This window comes from Aspergillus vadensis, assembly GCF_003184925.1.
Source record: "Aspergillus vadensis CBS 113365 unplaced genomic scaffold BO88scaffold_11, whole genome shotgun sequence".
Taxonomy (NCBI): Eukaryota; Fungi; Ascomycota; class Eurotiomycetes; order Eurotiales; family Aspergillaceae; genus Aspergillus; species Aspergillus vadensis.
This window is the reverse complement of record NW_020292049.1, coordinates 118,205-133,603: the sequence shown is the minus strand read 5'-3', so window position 1 is coordinate 133,603 and position 15,399 is coordinate 118,205. Positions and strand designations below refer to the sequence as shown.

The 15,399-nt window shown below is 46.2% G+C and overlaps 4 protein-coding genes across 4 annotated transcripts; 2 read left to right on the top strand and 2 right to left on the bottom strand.

Moving 5' to 3' along the window:
- Nucleotides 1-1,332: 1,332 nt before the first annotated feature.
- On the bottom strand, nt 1,333-2,753 carry BO88DRAFT_388201 (uncharacterized protein). Its single transcript, XM_025704849.1, has one exon. It carries the CDS (start codon nt 2,644-2,646, stop codon nt 1,345-1,347), a length of 1,302 nt encoding a protein of 433 aa, XP_025562855.1. The 5' UTR covers nt 2,647-2,753; the 3' UTR covers nt 1,333-1,344.
- An 812-nt stretch (nt 2,754-3,565) lies between these two features.
- Nucleotides 3,566-5,766, top strand: BO88DRAFT_443738 (Hsp70 family protein). The gene is made up of 7 exons (XM_025710046.1): nt 3,566-3,649; nt 3,741-4,273; nt 4,339-4,383; nt 4,484-5,019; nt 5,072-5,234; nt 5,296-5,401; nt 5,458-5,766. The coding sequence occupies exons 1-7, from the start codon at nt 3,595-3,597 to the stop codon at nt 5,688-5,690; spliced, it is 1,671 nt and encodes a 556-aa protein (XP_025562854.1). The 5' UTR covers nt 3,566-3,594; the 3' UTR covers nt 5,691-5,766.
- Nucleotides 5,767-7,053: 1,287 nt separating this feature from the next.
- Nucleotides 7,054-7,785, bottom strand: BO88DRAFT_414990 (uncharacterized protein; the record flags this gene model as incomplete). The annotated part of the gene is made up of 1 exon (XM_025708193.1): nt 7,054-7,785. One exon carries the CDS (start codon nt 7,783-7,785, stop codon nt 7,054-7,056), a length of 732 nt encoding a protein of 243 aa, XP_025562853.1.
- A 4,711-nt stretch (nt 7,786-12,496) lies between these two features.
- BO88DRAFT_388194 (fungal specific transcription factor domain-containing protein) lies at nt 12,497-15,333 on the top strand (the record flags this gene model as incomplete). The annotated part of the gene is made up of 7 exons (XM_025704848.1): nt 12,497-12,571; nt 12,633-12,741; nt 12,811-12,870; nt 12,937-13,064; nt 13,181-13,725; nt 13,792-13,902; nt 13,968-15,333. 7 exons carry the CDS (start codon nt 12,497-12,499, stop codon nt 15,331-15,333), a joined length of 2,394 nt encoding a protein of 797 aa, XP_025562852.1.
- Nucleotides 15,334-15,399: the final 66 nt, after the last annotated feature.

Genomic DNA, 15,399 nt, shown 5'->3' with positions numbered 1-15,399 from the left:
ACCGTGTTTGAACCTGGAATGCTTCCAAATCTGTCCGTATAAGCACGCCATGCGAATAGGTGTTAACTTTTGTCTTGTTTTGTTTTTTTCACCCCTGCTCGGGAGGTGCAGCTGTTGCAAATCTGACGATTACAATCCCCTGATTCAAATGACCCCAACTCAGAGAGTAGAAGCATAGTCTCCTTCAGCATCTGGAGACGGAGCATCAAACGGGGGCGTCAGCCACCTTATTTCATCTTAATGCCCCCTTCCTGGCAGAAGGAGCTTTCATTAGTCTGAAGCCTGGAGTCTATCTATCTCTCTCTCTCTCTCTCTCTCTCTCTCTCTTTCTCGTTCATTCCCACCTAACACGGTCGGCTTGTACATTTCCACAACCGTGCTTGAGAAAAGCCGCTGGTTTTTCCCTTAGCCTTTCCAACGGCTCATATGGGGATATTTCCTGTCGCTAGCGTCACTCCTAGTATAGATTCTGGATGGATGGATGGATAGACGGCAAATCTGAAACCGGGTCAACACGTCATAGGCACCGGAGAGACACTCGCCCGGTTTCCCGCTTATTAATTCCTAGAAGGGATTGGGGGAATATAGAGTAGTTTGTTCGATCAAAAGACAGCAACGATGTTTCTCAGATCTGGTAAGGTTGTAGGAATACTTCGGTTTATTGAATACGAAAATTCTCCGATATGAGTATCCAGTGGGTCCGGGTGCCTTTAAAGTAACAGCCCTATCTGAGTCGGGCAATACTTCTCGTGCGAGCGATTAGTTAACTAGTTATTTGTATGTCGGTTTAGGTCATCCAATACTAGCTAAACATGGTATTACTGTAATACAACGGATATAGAATTCCAGTCAGGAATGAGAGAGCAGAAGGACAAAAGAAGGTTTTACAAGCATGAAGATGGAATGCTGATTTTCTAACGGCAATAAACACCTTCTCTTAATAGTAATTATTATTATCAAACAAACAATCAATCAATCCTCGCAAGCCCTGCCCCTAACGGTTCGTCGTGACATCTAAGCGAAACGCTCGGGTTAACCCCATGACGTTCACGGGGCGGTTTAGCAGTGCTCATCATAGGGAACGACAGGAAGCATAACAATGTTAGTTCCACATACCTGTATCCACATATGATGCTTTAGAGTTCTAGAGCTTGAATTGATCTAAACCACAGTATACGATGGAGTAAATGAGCGAACGATCCATTACCTGCAAGCTCATCACATCTTAAGACTCTCCTGCAACGGATACATGAGAAGCAACCCCCCCCCCCCTTCCCCCCAAAAATAAGAAAGAAAAGCAGCAATTACCGAACAATTGATAGAGAAAATAAAGGCGTATATCAATCACTGACGCCAGAATGTCTTCCTCCGCGGCGGCATCTGCTTCCCGAGAGGTACGCTTTCCTCCCTGTCTTCTCCGTGTTCCCCGGTATCATCTTTGGCATCAGCTGCACTGGGACTGGCGCTGAGCTTCTTTGCTCTTTGGACCCTTCTTCCTTTTGTCGGTTTCGCAACACCGGATGTTGGCCCTTTCCGAGACACCCTCTCCTTCGTTGGCCTTTTCACTTCCACTAACACCTCCGCCTTGACCACTCGCTCAGGAGGGAAGATACGACCGTGACCCAGAGCTTGCATCTGCGAGTAAACGAGGCCCGGGCGAGTAACTATCAGGGCCCGACCCCCATCTAAAGCCGCAAAACTCGGAGTATTCTGAGGGCTGGTGAAGTGATGCATATGGGGTGTCATTTGGTCTGACTCGTGGACGAAGACAGGAAGATCCGGAAGCCGTTCTATTGTAGTATTGCCGAACATCCCTCCCTCAGTGTAGAGAATCGTATCAACAGCGTCGTGGAGGATTCGGTGAAGCTGTTCATGACGGAGAGATACATCCTTCTTATACTCCAATGGACGAAGAAGAAGTTGAAAAACCCGGCATCCAAGCAGCTCATCAGTCAATGATTCCACCGTTGCTTTACGTTGAACCGCGGTACCCTGTGCCAGCCCTGTATTGGCAGGATTGTTATCAAAGGCGCTGCGGGCATTGCACTCGCCGATAGTGACTGATTTCCACCAGGCTGCCTTGTAGACAGAAGCTTCCCGGATTCTCTCGTACAAATATTGAAGACGAAGGTGAAACTGCGGGTCACCATCAACATCTGTGGGGCTCATCTTTCCATCTAAGAACCAGAAAGGAGAGTCGATGAGTTTAGAGAAGATGAATTGGTAAAGCATTGTAGCGCCTAAAACCGGGCCCATATTCGCGCGGGTTCCCGGTGGAAGGAGAGGGTGGATACTGTCCCAGTCTTCCTGGACACAGTAGCCATCAAGGCTATTGATGATGTCCTGCTTTTCGTCTGATTGAAGGTGCGACATCGATTCACGACGTGTCCATGCGTGAGTCCATGTGCGAATGGTGCAGTCCAGATGGTTGAACCGTGCACTGACGAGATCGAGGATGCATCGCTGGGAGCATGCATTCTCCTCCATCAAATTGCATTGTGCCAGCACATCGTAGTATTCTTCCCGTGATAAGAAGTAGTTACCGGGGCCGTAGACACGATTTTGGGTTTCAGACTTGTCATCCTGAAAGGGCGTTCGCTCTTCACTCTTTCGCTCAGGCTGTCGGGCCTGTTTCGTCCTGCCCATGTTTGCTAGGTAGATGACCGGTGAAGGAGAACAATTATGAGACAGGAAATCAAGTTGTAGGGGTAAGTAGAGAAGAATATTGGCTTGACTTGCACGTAACAGACAAGGTGATAGGGAGAGAGGATTGAAGTAAAGAGAGGTCAAAAGACAGATCAGGAACGCCTGCCTTCCGCTCAGTTAAGGTTTCGTATATTGAGCATTCTTTATTGGGAGGTTATTTCTTTCTTCAATTTCTTACCCACTTCTGCGTTCTTTGTGAGGCCAGTTATTTCAAATTTACCGTTTTTTATCCCCCCCCCCCCCCCTTTTTTTTCTTTTCTTTTTTTTGGTCTGGCGTTTTCCTTTTCTCGTGTTACCTCTTACATCTCCTTTCAGCAACATATTGTCTTATTATCGTTTGAGTCGTTATGATCATCAACCACTCGTGATTTTAATATCACCGTATTTCCCTTTTTGGTTTTCCATTTATTTTTCATTTTATTTTTTCCTTTGAAGTTTCTTTGCATTCTATCTATTCTGTGCTTTCAACATCCTCCTAGTCATACCTGAAAAACCTTCTCTGTACGGGGAGTACTCCTCCAGGAAGTTTGTGGGTCACAGGACACGAGGTAGAGTTCTACACACCGAGACAAGTACAGACGCACACGACCACACAGAGGAGATCGAGGGGCGGGGCGGGCAAAAGCGGGAGATTCAGAGACACGATAGACGATCTAGATCAGGCTTATAGTAAATAATAGGTAGTCTGCTGGCATAGGAGAACCTGAAGAGACCAAGGTTATAAAAAGGGCAGAGCCTACTCTTTGCAGTCACTGGCTCCAGACAATCCATGTCAGATCATAGCAATTATCACTTCCAATCTTGCCCTAATTCTTTCCTCCTTTATTTCTCCATGCAGTCTATCATCTTTGTCCCTACTGTTTCTGAACTTGTGATTCCTTGCGCACAATGGCTGATCAGCGACGCCTTGTTGCAGGAGTTGATTTTGGCGTGACGAAGTGTGGTGAGTGATTTAAAAGTTTTTTCCCCTTTGTCCCTCTGCCGCCGCGCGCTGGCCTTATCCACCCCGGTGCTGGACTGAAGGCTCTTCTTAGTCGTGACATATCATTACGGGAACAACCGGAGTATCAAGGAGTGGCGTCCAAATGGCCGCGACTCTATCATCCCGACTTGGGTCTCTTATTATCCTGGAACCAATAATCTGCGTGCGTGGGGTTGCGAAGTAGGTCGACAAGATAGCCATCTGGTCCTGCTAAAGTTACAAGTTGCTGGGGTCCCTTCAGCGGAGTCAATGGACTTGGACATATTTGGAAATGCCAAGGTGCCCGGAATCGGCAGAAACCCCATTCAACCCCAGGATGCTATTAAGGACTTTCTGGAAGCCCTGCGTAAGGCATTCATCGCCGATATAACTGTCACTCAAGAAATTGGGCTCGACCGACTCCCCCCAATTGACTGGTACTTTGCAATGCCTGACTGCTGGACGGTAGAGGGCGAGATAATGATGCAAAGTGCGATTCGGGAGGCTGGTTTCGAGAATGGCGACGACCAGGTTTCTTATACTTCAGAAGCGAAAGCAGCCGCTATACGGGTGGCTAACCAACTCGAGGAGGAAGGCCTTGCTCAGGTAAGCAGTAGCATCATGACCGCATAAATGGCCACCGAAATACTGGCTGATCTTCCTTGTGCCAGGTTGGAGACCGTGTGTTGGTATGTGATTTAGGTGGTGTGACCTGCGTAAGTGCACCATTGTCTTTTATCAACCCACCCTCCCTCTTTTTAGCCCTTTCTCTCGGCGAGACTTTAACTATCAATGACCTGAACTGACCAAGATCAGGATTACACTGCATTTCGCGTATCCGCAACGGCAAACGAGGCGCACCACTTACTCTTTCATCCGCTAAGTGAGCAAAGTACGATGAAGCATGGCAGTCATTTGGTAGAGACATCGCTCATGGGTCACATCCGCGAGGAACTTGGTCTGCCATGCGCAAAGGGCCAGGTGGCTTCCATGGCTTGGAAGGCGGCCATTGACGCCAAGCATGGCTTCTCTGGCAACGAGGATATGATTGTTTACCTCCCACTTTCCCAGCAGTACAAGACCAGATGGAAGTACAATCCATCAGAGCAATTTGACGAGCAAACCAATCAGTTCACTCTCACCAGGGCTTCACTCGTCAAAGCATTCGATCCTATTGTGAGACCAATCCTGAAAGCCATTTTGCGCCACATATCTGTGTGGAATGTGACCAACGTCGTCCTCGTGGGTGGTTTCAGTCAGTCAGTCTACCTGAGGAACGAAATCGAACGCCGCCTGCAGGATATTGATGAGGACGAACGACCGTCTCTGCGCCATCTACAGGGCAGCGATGCGTAGGTTTTTTCCTCTTTGCCGGATTTCGCGGTGCTAACCTATTCATGGCAGTGTCACTGCCGTATCCTACGGGTTGACGCTCCGTGGCAGTACAGTCTCTGAATACGTGCAGTACCAGAGCATCTGGGGTTACGAATTGGCTGCACCCGTCATCGAAATGCTTGCAACAGGGCTTGAACCCCCAAGGAAACATGCTTTTCGTGTGATTGACTCGGTACGCATCGTTCGGATCCCATGTCAGGGTCTGCTCTTTCTGATTGTCTCTCTTCCTGCAGGGCCGCGCATTAAGTAATGAGGGGGGCGTGCACTTGTGGCTCGCTGTGGAGGCTGGGCAAAGTGTACAATCAGTCCTTATCCGTCGTTTCACGCAAATGCCGAACCGTCAGTCGCACCTCTCTGGCCCCAGATACATGGATCTTCGAACTAATGCCATTCAGGTGTCCAGGTAATAGGTGAGCTCAAGCTCAATCCTCCCGGTGAAGCCCGTCGCGGCGTGTATTACCCCCCAGGTGCCGAAAAAATCTTTTGGTATGAGTGCTTGGCATCGTGGACGGTTTACAAAGATGTCCGTGAGCGTATGAGGTGGAAGTTGAGCATCCGAACGGACAAAGAGTGGGTGGAGGTAGGCACCGCGGACCATATGGTAACGGATATGTCGCCATGGCATTGAAAGGGTCTAGAACATACTCTTGACAAAACTGTTTTCCTTGCTTATATCGGTTCATACACCAAGATGCGCTCTTTTTCTGTCGTTATATCTGTATTCTCCTTCCCCCCCCCCTCATTTTTCTTTTATTTTTATTTTTTTATTTTTCCTTTTTCCTTTTTTTACTTTTTTTCTTTATTTTTTTTATTTTTTCAATCTCTATTTCTAATGTATAATGTATACTTTCCCCTTTCAGGAGCGTTTTCATTATCATCTATGTATCCAGAATGAAGTAATTTCCTATAACTAGAAGCAATAGCATGCACTGTATGATCTTGGACTACCATGAAGCACCCACTATTTGTGTAATTCTCTTCTGTCGCCCCATACGCCCTTCTTTTGCAGCATGGACCTTAACTTAATCCCAGTGCCGGTAAATCCATGGTAAACCCCGAACCATTCTGGAGTTATTCTAAAGTCACCTCTCTCACGCAGTTGTTTCATATCTGTGCACAGCTGACCAAGCCCGGGCCTTCAACAAATAGAGACCATCAACCATTTTTAAGCATCTTCAGCTACGCCGGCTCACTCAAAACACCACGACAACACCCAAGGCTTGGCCGAACCCTATGATTCTTCTTTGTATCATACCACGTTCATTCTTCTTGTAGCATGTCAGCTTGATATGGCTGTTATCATTGCTAGTGCAGCTGCTGAAGATTGATAGTGACCGGGAAATGGCGTACTCGTCTTTTATCAAGTGCCTTTGGTATAAGGAGGTAGTTACCCAGGGGCGGACTGTACTCTGTAGGTTTGTTACAAGACATCTCAGCAATCGATGTGTCAACATAAATAACTACATGGGTATCACGCAACAGGATAGGTAATTGAACAAATTCAACTTGAAACGGGAGAGTATAAGGAAAGAAGAAAAGAAAGGTACAAGAATTTCCCACCACCCACCCTGAGAAAGCCAGCATGTGGCTCTTCCAACTGAGGTAGTAATATAAAAATGAGAGAAATTGGAGAAAGAGGAATATGGTACAAAAGTTCCCACCACCCGCCCTGAGAGAGTCCATATTTGGCTCTCCCAACTGAGGTAGTAACAAAATGAAGAAGGAAAGGAGGAGAAAAGAAATGAAAGGAAGGAAAGAAAAGGACAAATGAAGACAGAGACAGGTAATAAGAAGGTTCTTACCACCCGCCCTGAGATAGCCAGTATTTGGCTCGCTCAACTGCGGTAGTAATAGAAAGAATAAGAGAGGAAGAGATAAATAAAGGAGGAAGGGTTGGGTCTTAAGATGCATAGAAAGAGAGAGTGGCTCCGTTGGAAGGTAGAGGTATAGCGGGAAAAGCAGTAGAGGAAGAGAAGTTGGGAATGAAGGATTTAGTAGTTCACGTAATTAACTTCTCTCAACTTGCCAGCCCATCTGATTTCTTTCAGAGACTTTTCAAGCCTTATAACTTCTCTCCTTACCCCTACCCAGCCAGTCTGGCGAGGGAATATCCAATCTGCACGTTCAATCATCTCTATATCAACTAGTTGATTTAGACGGTTTATTAGCGTCTTGCATGTCTCGTAGTTTGAGACATAGGCAGATTCCAGCTGGAGAATGATGTTGTGTCGGTGTTCGGAAGTTGGGCTCGTGGAGGCAGTAAAGATAATCTCTGCATCTGTGAGAAGGATCTCATGATCCCAAATGAGATAGCCGATATAGTTGTCAAGATGACGCAAGAGGGAGGTATAGATTGGAATAGTGTTGACTTTGTGGTTCTGGGTGTAGGTCGATAGAGTGTCGAGGGCAGAAGCAAGAAGTGGAAGAAGAGTAGAGCTGTCGGACGTGCTGGTAGTTCTGGTAGAGGAGAGTGTGTGGAGAAGGGTATCGAGGGCTGGATCTTGGTCTTCGACCAGAATTTGAGAAGTAGGCTCCGTGATGTGAGAGATAGGCAATTCTTCATTTTCATCCTCTTCAGTGTTGGCGAATAGTCGTGTTAGGGCTGATGATAAGTCGTGCTGGGCTCTGGTTTTGCCCTTATCTTTGCCCTTGCGAGGGTGGATGATGCGAGCCAAGGACTTGAATGGGTGGCGGAAATTGTTGTATAAAAGGATAGGAGCCATCTTGTTGTTTAATCTAAGATGGATACTGATGTTTAGTTGAGTAGGTGGAGGGAGGGTAGAGTTTCCTGTACAAAGGAGCTATTTAGGGAATTCAGCGTCTGAGATGTTTCGGGCGGGAATTTAGTAGTGTTGTATAGTCTCCAGTGGAGTATCTGATGATATGGATGGTTGTGTGGTTGTAGTATGAAGCAATAAACTTGCTAGTATAGTAGATAAATAGGTCGAAGCGTTCAGATGATGAATATTGAATAGAATGTTGAAACTTGTAGGAGGTATACTCGGCAATCAGAACAATAGAAACTTAGAACAGACGTTATGATTTTTCAACTCACAGATTTTGCCTTCCATCCAGGGGTCATTATGATTCACAGGCTTAAGATAGATTTTGACGACATACTGACTCGGCAACTAGTTTGGCCACTTCGGTTTCTGCGAGGGACTATAAGCGTAGTGATATCGTCACCGGCAGCAGTAGGAGTCATTTGGCTAGATATGCCACATAGAGGAATAGCAACAGTGGCTGTACAAAGCCGGTATACTTCTCCTGAGATCGCTCACTCCGTCCTTATGTTGCCGGAAGCTACCAGTATGGAGAATGCATCTTTTCCGGTGCTCTTCTATGAAAGGAGCTTCATAAGAGCATTGAGATCATGGCCATTAGGACTTGCGACTGGCTAGACATTTCAAGCTGGCTCCTGTGGTGCCTTGTCTGAATGAAAGCTATATCAGCTTTTCCTATGGTCGTCGAAGAAGGGAGGAAGCTGTAAGCATTTTGACATGATACATCCTCATTTGCTCTCGTCCCCATACCAAAGTCCCGTATCAGGATCTATAGCCATCTGTAGCAGTACAAGGGATTTCACGATGCGCTGTCAGACTTTTCCTTGATCTTGAGAGATCTCTAACCTGGGGATCACAGTATTGATGTAACCTGCATTCTTATAGCCACATCATGTTAGATCAAACTATCTCTTTTCCACACAATACCCCATATGGGTGCTTCTGATCTTTAGTGGCTCTAATTACTGCGACACGTGTGCGTATTTTCTAGATACTCTTGGGTTTTCCGCCCATTCAATCTGTGTCATTATGCAGATAGGTGATGGCGATGACCGGTATAGCAGACACAGGAGTCAACCAGTAACAGTTTGTCCAGTCCAAATCTATCACGGCAAACACAACACTCTGGAAGGATTTGTCAACTGTAGAAAGTCAACTTTGAATGTCCACAATGCAGGATGCTAGTCTGATGGCATTGCGTTGATAATGCAGCCTTCGGTGTTGAGCATACAAATATTCTCATATGGCTAAAATCCACATCAGATTATCAATCCCTAGTGCTAAGAATTGTTAATGCGGTAAAGGTTCAAAGATGAAGGAATGGTCTGAATAATGCCCATTCCATTTCATTGTCTTATAGCTGGTAAGATCCATTACTCCGGTAATAACCATGCAGGCCCTTGGACATCTTAAGAAGCCGAACGCCGTTTATCTTCATAAACTCGCCAAAGAAATCATACAGGATGATGCTAAGCCATGCTTATGGGATTAAACCGGTCGCTCGGACAAGTCGTAGATTTCCCCTCCGTGGCAGCGAGGTAAAATGTCTTCTGTGTCTATCTATTTTATCTCAGCGAGGCTGCTGGTAACAAAGTTTGTCCAACCAATTTCAAGTATGGCGTGTCAATTCACATGTCGATACTATGTGATGACGCGTGAGGAATCTTCAAGGAAGACTCAGCTGAGATTGCCCCGCAACGAGATATATGGAACTGTTCTTGCCAAAGGGAAACGTGTTCGGAGCCATTGTTGTGGGCGTGAGCGAAGACTCCATAGCACAAGCAGCTCTTGCCTGGCGCAATCCATTCAGAGAAGACGTACTTGGAACGTCAGTCATGAACGTTCGCTATCATTCTACTTTGCAATGATCTTCTGAAAACGAGGATCCATTTTATCGTCAGTGACAGTGCTTTATTTCTTGGCGTGCAACTGGAAAAAACAATCACCCAAGCTTATCGCGCTGCAACGCACGCGCAGTGACAGCAGCCCGGGTCTGATTTCAGGCTTTCACTGTTCAGACTTGTGCCATCTCTGACGGCATGCCAAAAAATATTCACCACTGTAGTCCAAATTGAGTTGAGATGTATCGTCCCAGAGTGGATGAGGATCACGAGTATTCAGCGGCCCACGCACGCATTTCAAGGCCGGAGGTGCTTGGAAAGGAACTGATGAAGCCCCTGCTCAAGCCCTGAAGTTAAGGCACGCCTGGGGAATTCTTTAGGCGCACTCTTGATAATCTCAGGGACCTTTTATACCATCATGAGTGCATAGCTTGCTCCTAGAACCCCCTTCGTCAGACAGGAAATAAGATCTTGTTAAGGTGGCATCAAGCAAGGAATTTGCGATGTTTGGATGCCGCTGAATTTGGGCAGCTTGGATGCGAACTTTTTCTTTACGTACAGTATTATATTTGTCTCACCCTCCTACAATGACGTACTATGTTCTGGATGAGTAAATCGATATATTATGTTAACAGGATGGTCTATATCATGCACGTTGTTTGTTGGGTTGTGATGATACAATGTACCTGTCCACGAATTTGGTATATAGAATAATGCTTGTCTGGTTCAACTTTTTTCATCAGTATCACCTCAGATGACGCATTATGTACTTGTAAGTGTGTTCGGCGACATCGCCCAGGTATTGATCAAACAAATCATGTAAGAGTGGGCTTATAAATTGATGATAAGCCATGAATAAGACTCCAGAACAGGAGCCTTGAAACCAGCCCTTGTACCGTGGACCAGACATATTGCACTAGGTAACATACTTTCCATGGAAAGTGGCATGATAATGTAGCATCTGACTAGGTAAATGTGGAGGGTGACAATCAACAAAGAAATACTTTAATTTTAAGGTGGGAGTGTAACGTAAAGTCAGAAGATTTCATACTATAGAGCATTTTACTCAAGACTGTGCACAGTCGATGAAGTTTCCTTATGGCTGACAGGCCACGATGATGGACTAACAGGCTGTTCCGTGAAGCGATCGAGATGCTATGGCAATATCACAGGTCACGATTTGACGGATAGTGTATCTCCCGCCTGATTTTCACTGTAATACTGCTCATTATATGTAGCTGCCTGGAAAGCGAGTATAGGGGTGGGTGCGCATTGTATGAGTGTCTGTCTGTTGTTCCGGCCCGTTTCCGCATACAATGGTACAATTCTCAAGATCATTTCTTCTTTTCTCTACTACTCCCACACAGTCATTAGCCGCTGAATATGTATTTCAAATTATGATCTATGTGCTCGGGTATTAGTTATCACCTAATATACATCTCGTGATAGATATGGAGGGCTACAGGTCATGAACGATAGGTGATGACAAAGCTTACCTCATTTCGAGGGGTATTCCTTCTGTGGAAACATCTAAAATATCTGTTTTTCTGATATTGATGCATTGACTATGATCTTATTTTTCGAATGGAGTCGCCACTTTTCATCCATAGTTAAGAGATATCTTCGTGGTGTGTACGCGGGTATTCTTGGACCATTTTACTACCATCCTACGCCGCTGCATGTAACTGGCCTAGGAGAGAATGAACCGGATACAGGAGTATTTTCGGCAGATCGGGTCCGAATAAGAACCTTGATAGACTAGGGATTGTAGTATGTTACACATCCGTGGAGTGGAAGATACATTTTGTATGCGTATTAGTTGCGCAGGGGAAAGTAAAATCCTCTGGGACACTGAGTTTGGCCAAACCGGCTAGCACACAACGGAGAAACTCTGAGAACGTTACATGCTGTACAGACCCTAATGATGTCGACCGTGGTTCTCTGAAGGAGCTGATCAAGGTGAGCACATTGTTCTATTGTTTATTGGTCCAATGAAGATGGCGAAACCATCCTCGTTGGCCCATCTCCCACTCCCAACGCGACTGTTGACAGCCTGATTACAACGATGAACTGTTCCCTATTCGATCTTGGCTCAACCCGTCAAGTTCTACTACATATCACTACCATCTCGCCAGTTGAATAGCGTTTTGCGGTTACAACTGAAGCAAGCAATACCCATTGAGAAACTAGCTATTAATGGAGAATACGCTGTCTGCATCTGCCGGTTTTCGAGGCTGGCAGGGCTCTACCCTTCACTTGATTATAACGAACAGATACTGATTTATGTTCTTCCAAATACGCATCATTGCGTGTTGCGGGACTATTAGAGTTCCCGCTTGTCCGGTCAATATTTGGCACCAAACATCTAGACCATACGGGTCGATCCTCGGCTGGTGGATAAAAGCAAGAGACGAGAAAGGTAGCCACGACTGCGGGTTCCTACCTGCGCTCCCTGTTAGTGAAATTCTGTTGAGAGAGAAACTGATTGAGGGTTTGGTTTTTCTTGAACCATTAGACATTACCCCTCCGACAACTAGCTTCACTATCTTTCAGACTAAGTTACATCTCTATACTTTGGTTGAAGAACTCAGTCTTAAACTATATATTCACCCTCAGCTCAGCTACTCTTTTCCGTGAACATTATCTACTTCACTTGAATTCTTCTGGCGTACCATCCTTCGATTGTTTAGCCCTCTAAGGTATCAGCAATGGGTGACATCAAGATGAGCTCCTTAGGGTTCTACTACAGAATAGCTACTAATGATTGCCTGGACAGGATTGTGACTTCATTCCTAAACCTCCACCACACAATGCAGTATCCACCTTGGCCAGAACAAGCAACTTTCAGGATATCCTCGACCGATTCACACAACTACAGCGATGTGGTGAGGACCATCCGACTACCCTCTTTATCTTCAATTCCGGAATTTAACCGAGGATCTCAAGGGCAATGCTTCTCATGCGGTGTCCGCCCACCGAGCGGAGCATATTTCGACTAGCAGGAAAATGGCAATTCCTAGGCTAGCAGAAGGCTTGGAAACATTCTCAACCCCTGGTAGATTCCATCGTCGCCACGTGAGCCGAGCATGCGAATCCTGCAGACAGAGAAAGACAAAGTGCACAGGGGATAAGTCCGGTTGTCGCAACTGCCGTGAGGCTGGCATCATCTGCTGCTACACAGATGGTAAAAGGGAGAAATCCAAGAGGTGTGTTTTCATCTGACTAGCGAGATCCTCAACTGATTCTAGAGAAATTGGTACACCAAGGCAATTGGCTAGTTTGGAGGCCAAAATACGGACCTACGAAGACGCTTTGAGGAATCTGAGCAACAGATTTGGGCTTACGAATGAGCAGCTGATGAACCTGGCATTGACAGTGGTATAGACACAAACTCCTCGCATCTCTTTAGTCTTAGCCATATCTCTTGTTCCGATCGAGCCCGCTATGTCCACTTCGCTCTGTCTGCTCCAAGCTTTTATACTGACTGGAAGTAGGAGGACTCCTCCAGTCCTACCTTGTCCGCTGATGGGCAAACACCCTTCCTCGGAAATCAAAGACCTCTTTCAACGCCCAACTCCCAGTTGCAACCATTCGTTGACTCCAGCCACTGCGTTGATTGTATCAGTGAAGACTTTAATAAGGACGAAGTTTCCCAGGCCACGGGTTACATTGGCCAAAGCTCCGAAATTGCATGGATACATTCATTAGGCCGAGATATCAACGGTGGGACTGGATATGAGACTCCCAAAGAACCTATATCACTGCAATACGCTGATGGTAGTCTTATATCCGCTTCGAATTACCATATTGATGATCAAGAGCTACCAAGTATCGAGCGACAAGAGCCTTATGCACTGCCGTCAAAGGATATAGCTTCAAAGCTCTACAACTGCTATTTGGACTGGGTGCATCCCTCTTTTCCAATTATTGGGACCACACCATTCGGAGCACAGTTCCGTGCATTCTTCAACAATGCCAATCTACGCCCAGGAAACAAGTGGCTCGCAGTCTTGAACGTAGTCTTTGCAATCGCTGCTAGGTATGCTTATATCTCTGAAGCAGAATGGCAATTGAACAAGAATAATCACTGGTTGTATTTCTCAAGAGCAACGGTCTTGAGTATGGATAACGGGAGTTTTCACCATCCTGACCTACAGCAATTACAAGTGGAAGGGCTAACAGCGTTGTATATGCTTTCTTTGGGGCATATTAACCGGTACGTACATCTATGTCCGTATGTACAAGTTACCTATGCATGTCAGTGCTTACAAATGATTCAAGTGCTTGGAGGATTTGTGGGGGTGCTGTTCGTGGAGCCCTTGGTCTTGGGTTGCATCTGCGCAACATGAGCAAGTCGGCTTCGGATACTTCTAGGGAGATCCGATATCGCGTATGGTGGTCCCTTTACATGCTTGATCACCGACTTAGCATGGTCACCGGACGGCCGTCTTTCATAGATGATACTATACATACGATACCCCTGCCTGTTCCAGTTGACGAAGAGAACTTCGAAAGGGATGAAGTGATAAACTGCCTCCGTCTGTCACACGGGACTGAAGGCAACGGTTTAACTTTTGATCTGAAGGCCAAACACTCGATAGCTACCCCAAAGGCTACAGGCGCAACTGCCAGTCCTCCTTGTGGATCATTGCATTTCCTCCATGTCATTCTGCTCACGCTGATATCAAAGAAAATGACAATCAAGCTCTACAGTCCCGGAGCAGCGCGCACATCTTGGATAGGGACGGAGTTTGCCATACAAGGTCTCACCTCTGACATCGAATCTTGGCTTTTGAGTCTTCCTAAAGATTATGATTTTACATCAACACAGTCCTCACAGGTCACTCATTCAATATCTACCCACCGGATGAGCCTGGCATTTTTATTCTATAGCACCAAAATTGGCATAACACGGCCATGCCTTCGCCGTCCTAATCCTGCGGAGCAGGAAGGCAAGGTTTCAGATGAGAAAATGCAGGATTTCTGTCACAGAACAGCAGCTGAGTGCGTTGAATCGGCTTGCCATATGCTGAGGCTATTTCCCGAAGGACTAGATGCTGTTGCACTGTACAGAATGTCACCGTGGTGGTGTATACTGCATTTCCTTGTTCAAGCAACCACAGTCCTTCTAATAGAGCTGTCTTTTGGTGTTTGTCACGTTCCAGAGAAAGCTTCAATGGTTTCTAAGGCGACTGAAAGAGCCCTTGAATGGCTTGCTATACTAGCAAAGACCAACGCAGCCTCAGAGAAAGCTCGCTTACTATGCCAATGCCTTCTCCGCCGTATCGAGCAATATGCAGGAGTGAATTTGCCTTTTCACCCTATCCCAAGTGATGTCGGCATTTCTGTTCAGTCTGGACCTAGACCGACCGGACCTTCGTCTACACCAGACCCGCCGTCCAGTGAATTTGGAAGCGGTCCTTCACCGTTTTTGAATCCGTCAAACTCTCTGGAAGCCCATGTAAAGTGCCAACCTTCTCCAGAAATTCCTGGTCTGATGCAAACGGACAAGGATACCAACGCTCAGGATACTTATGATGAGGGCCTTCCTTATGATCCAAGCACAGGGCAGATTATAGGGTCATTCTTCCCACCTAATCTAAATCTCGGCTTGGAAATAAGTGAATATTTCTTGGAGGAAGTGTGACACTTGCCTACACCTCGTGATCAGGAATGGAATCAAAGGGCTGCCATCTATCAGGCCTCTTAGACG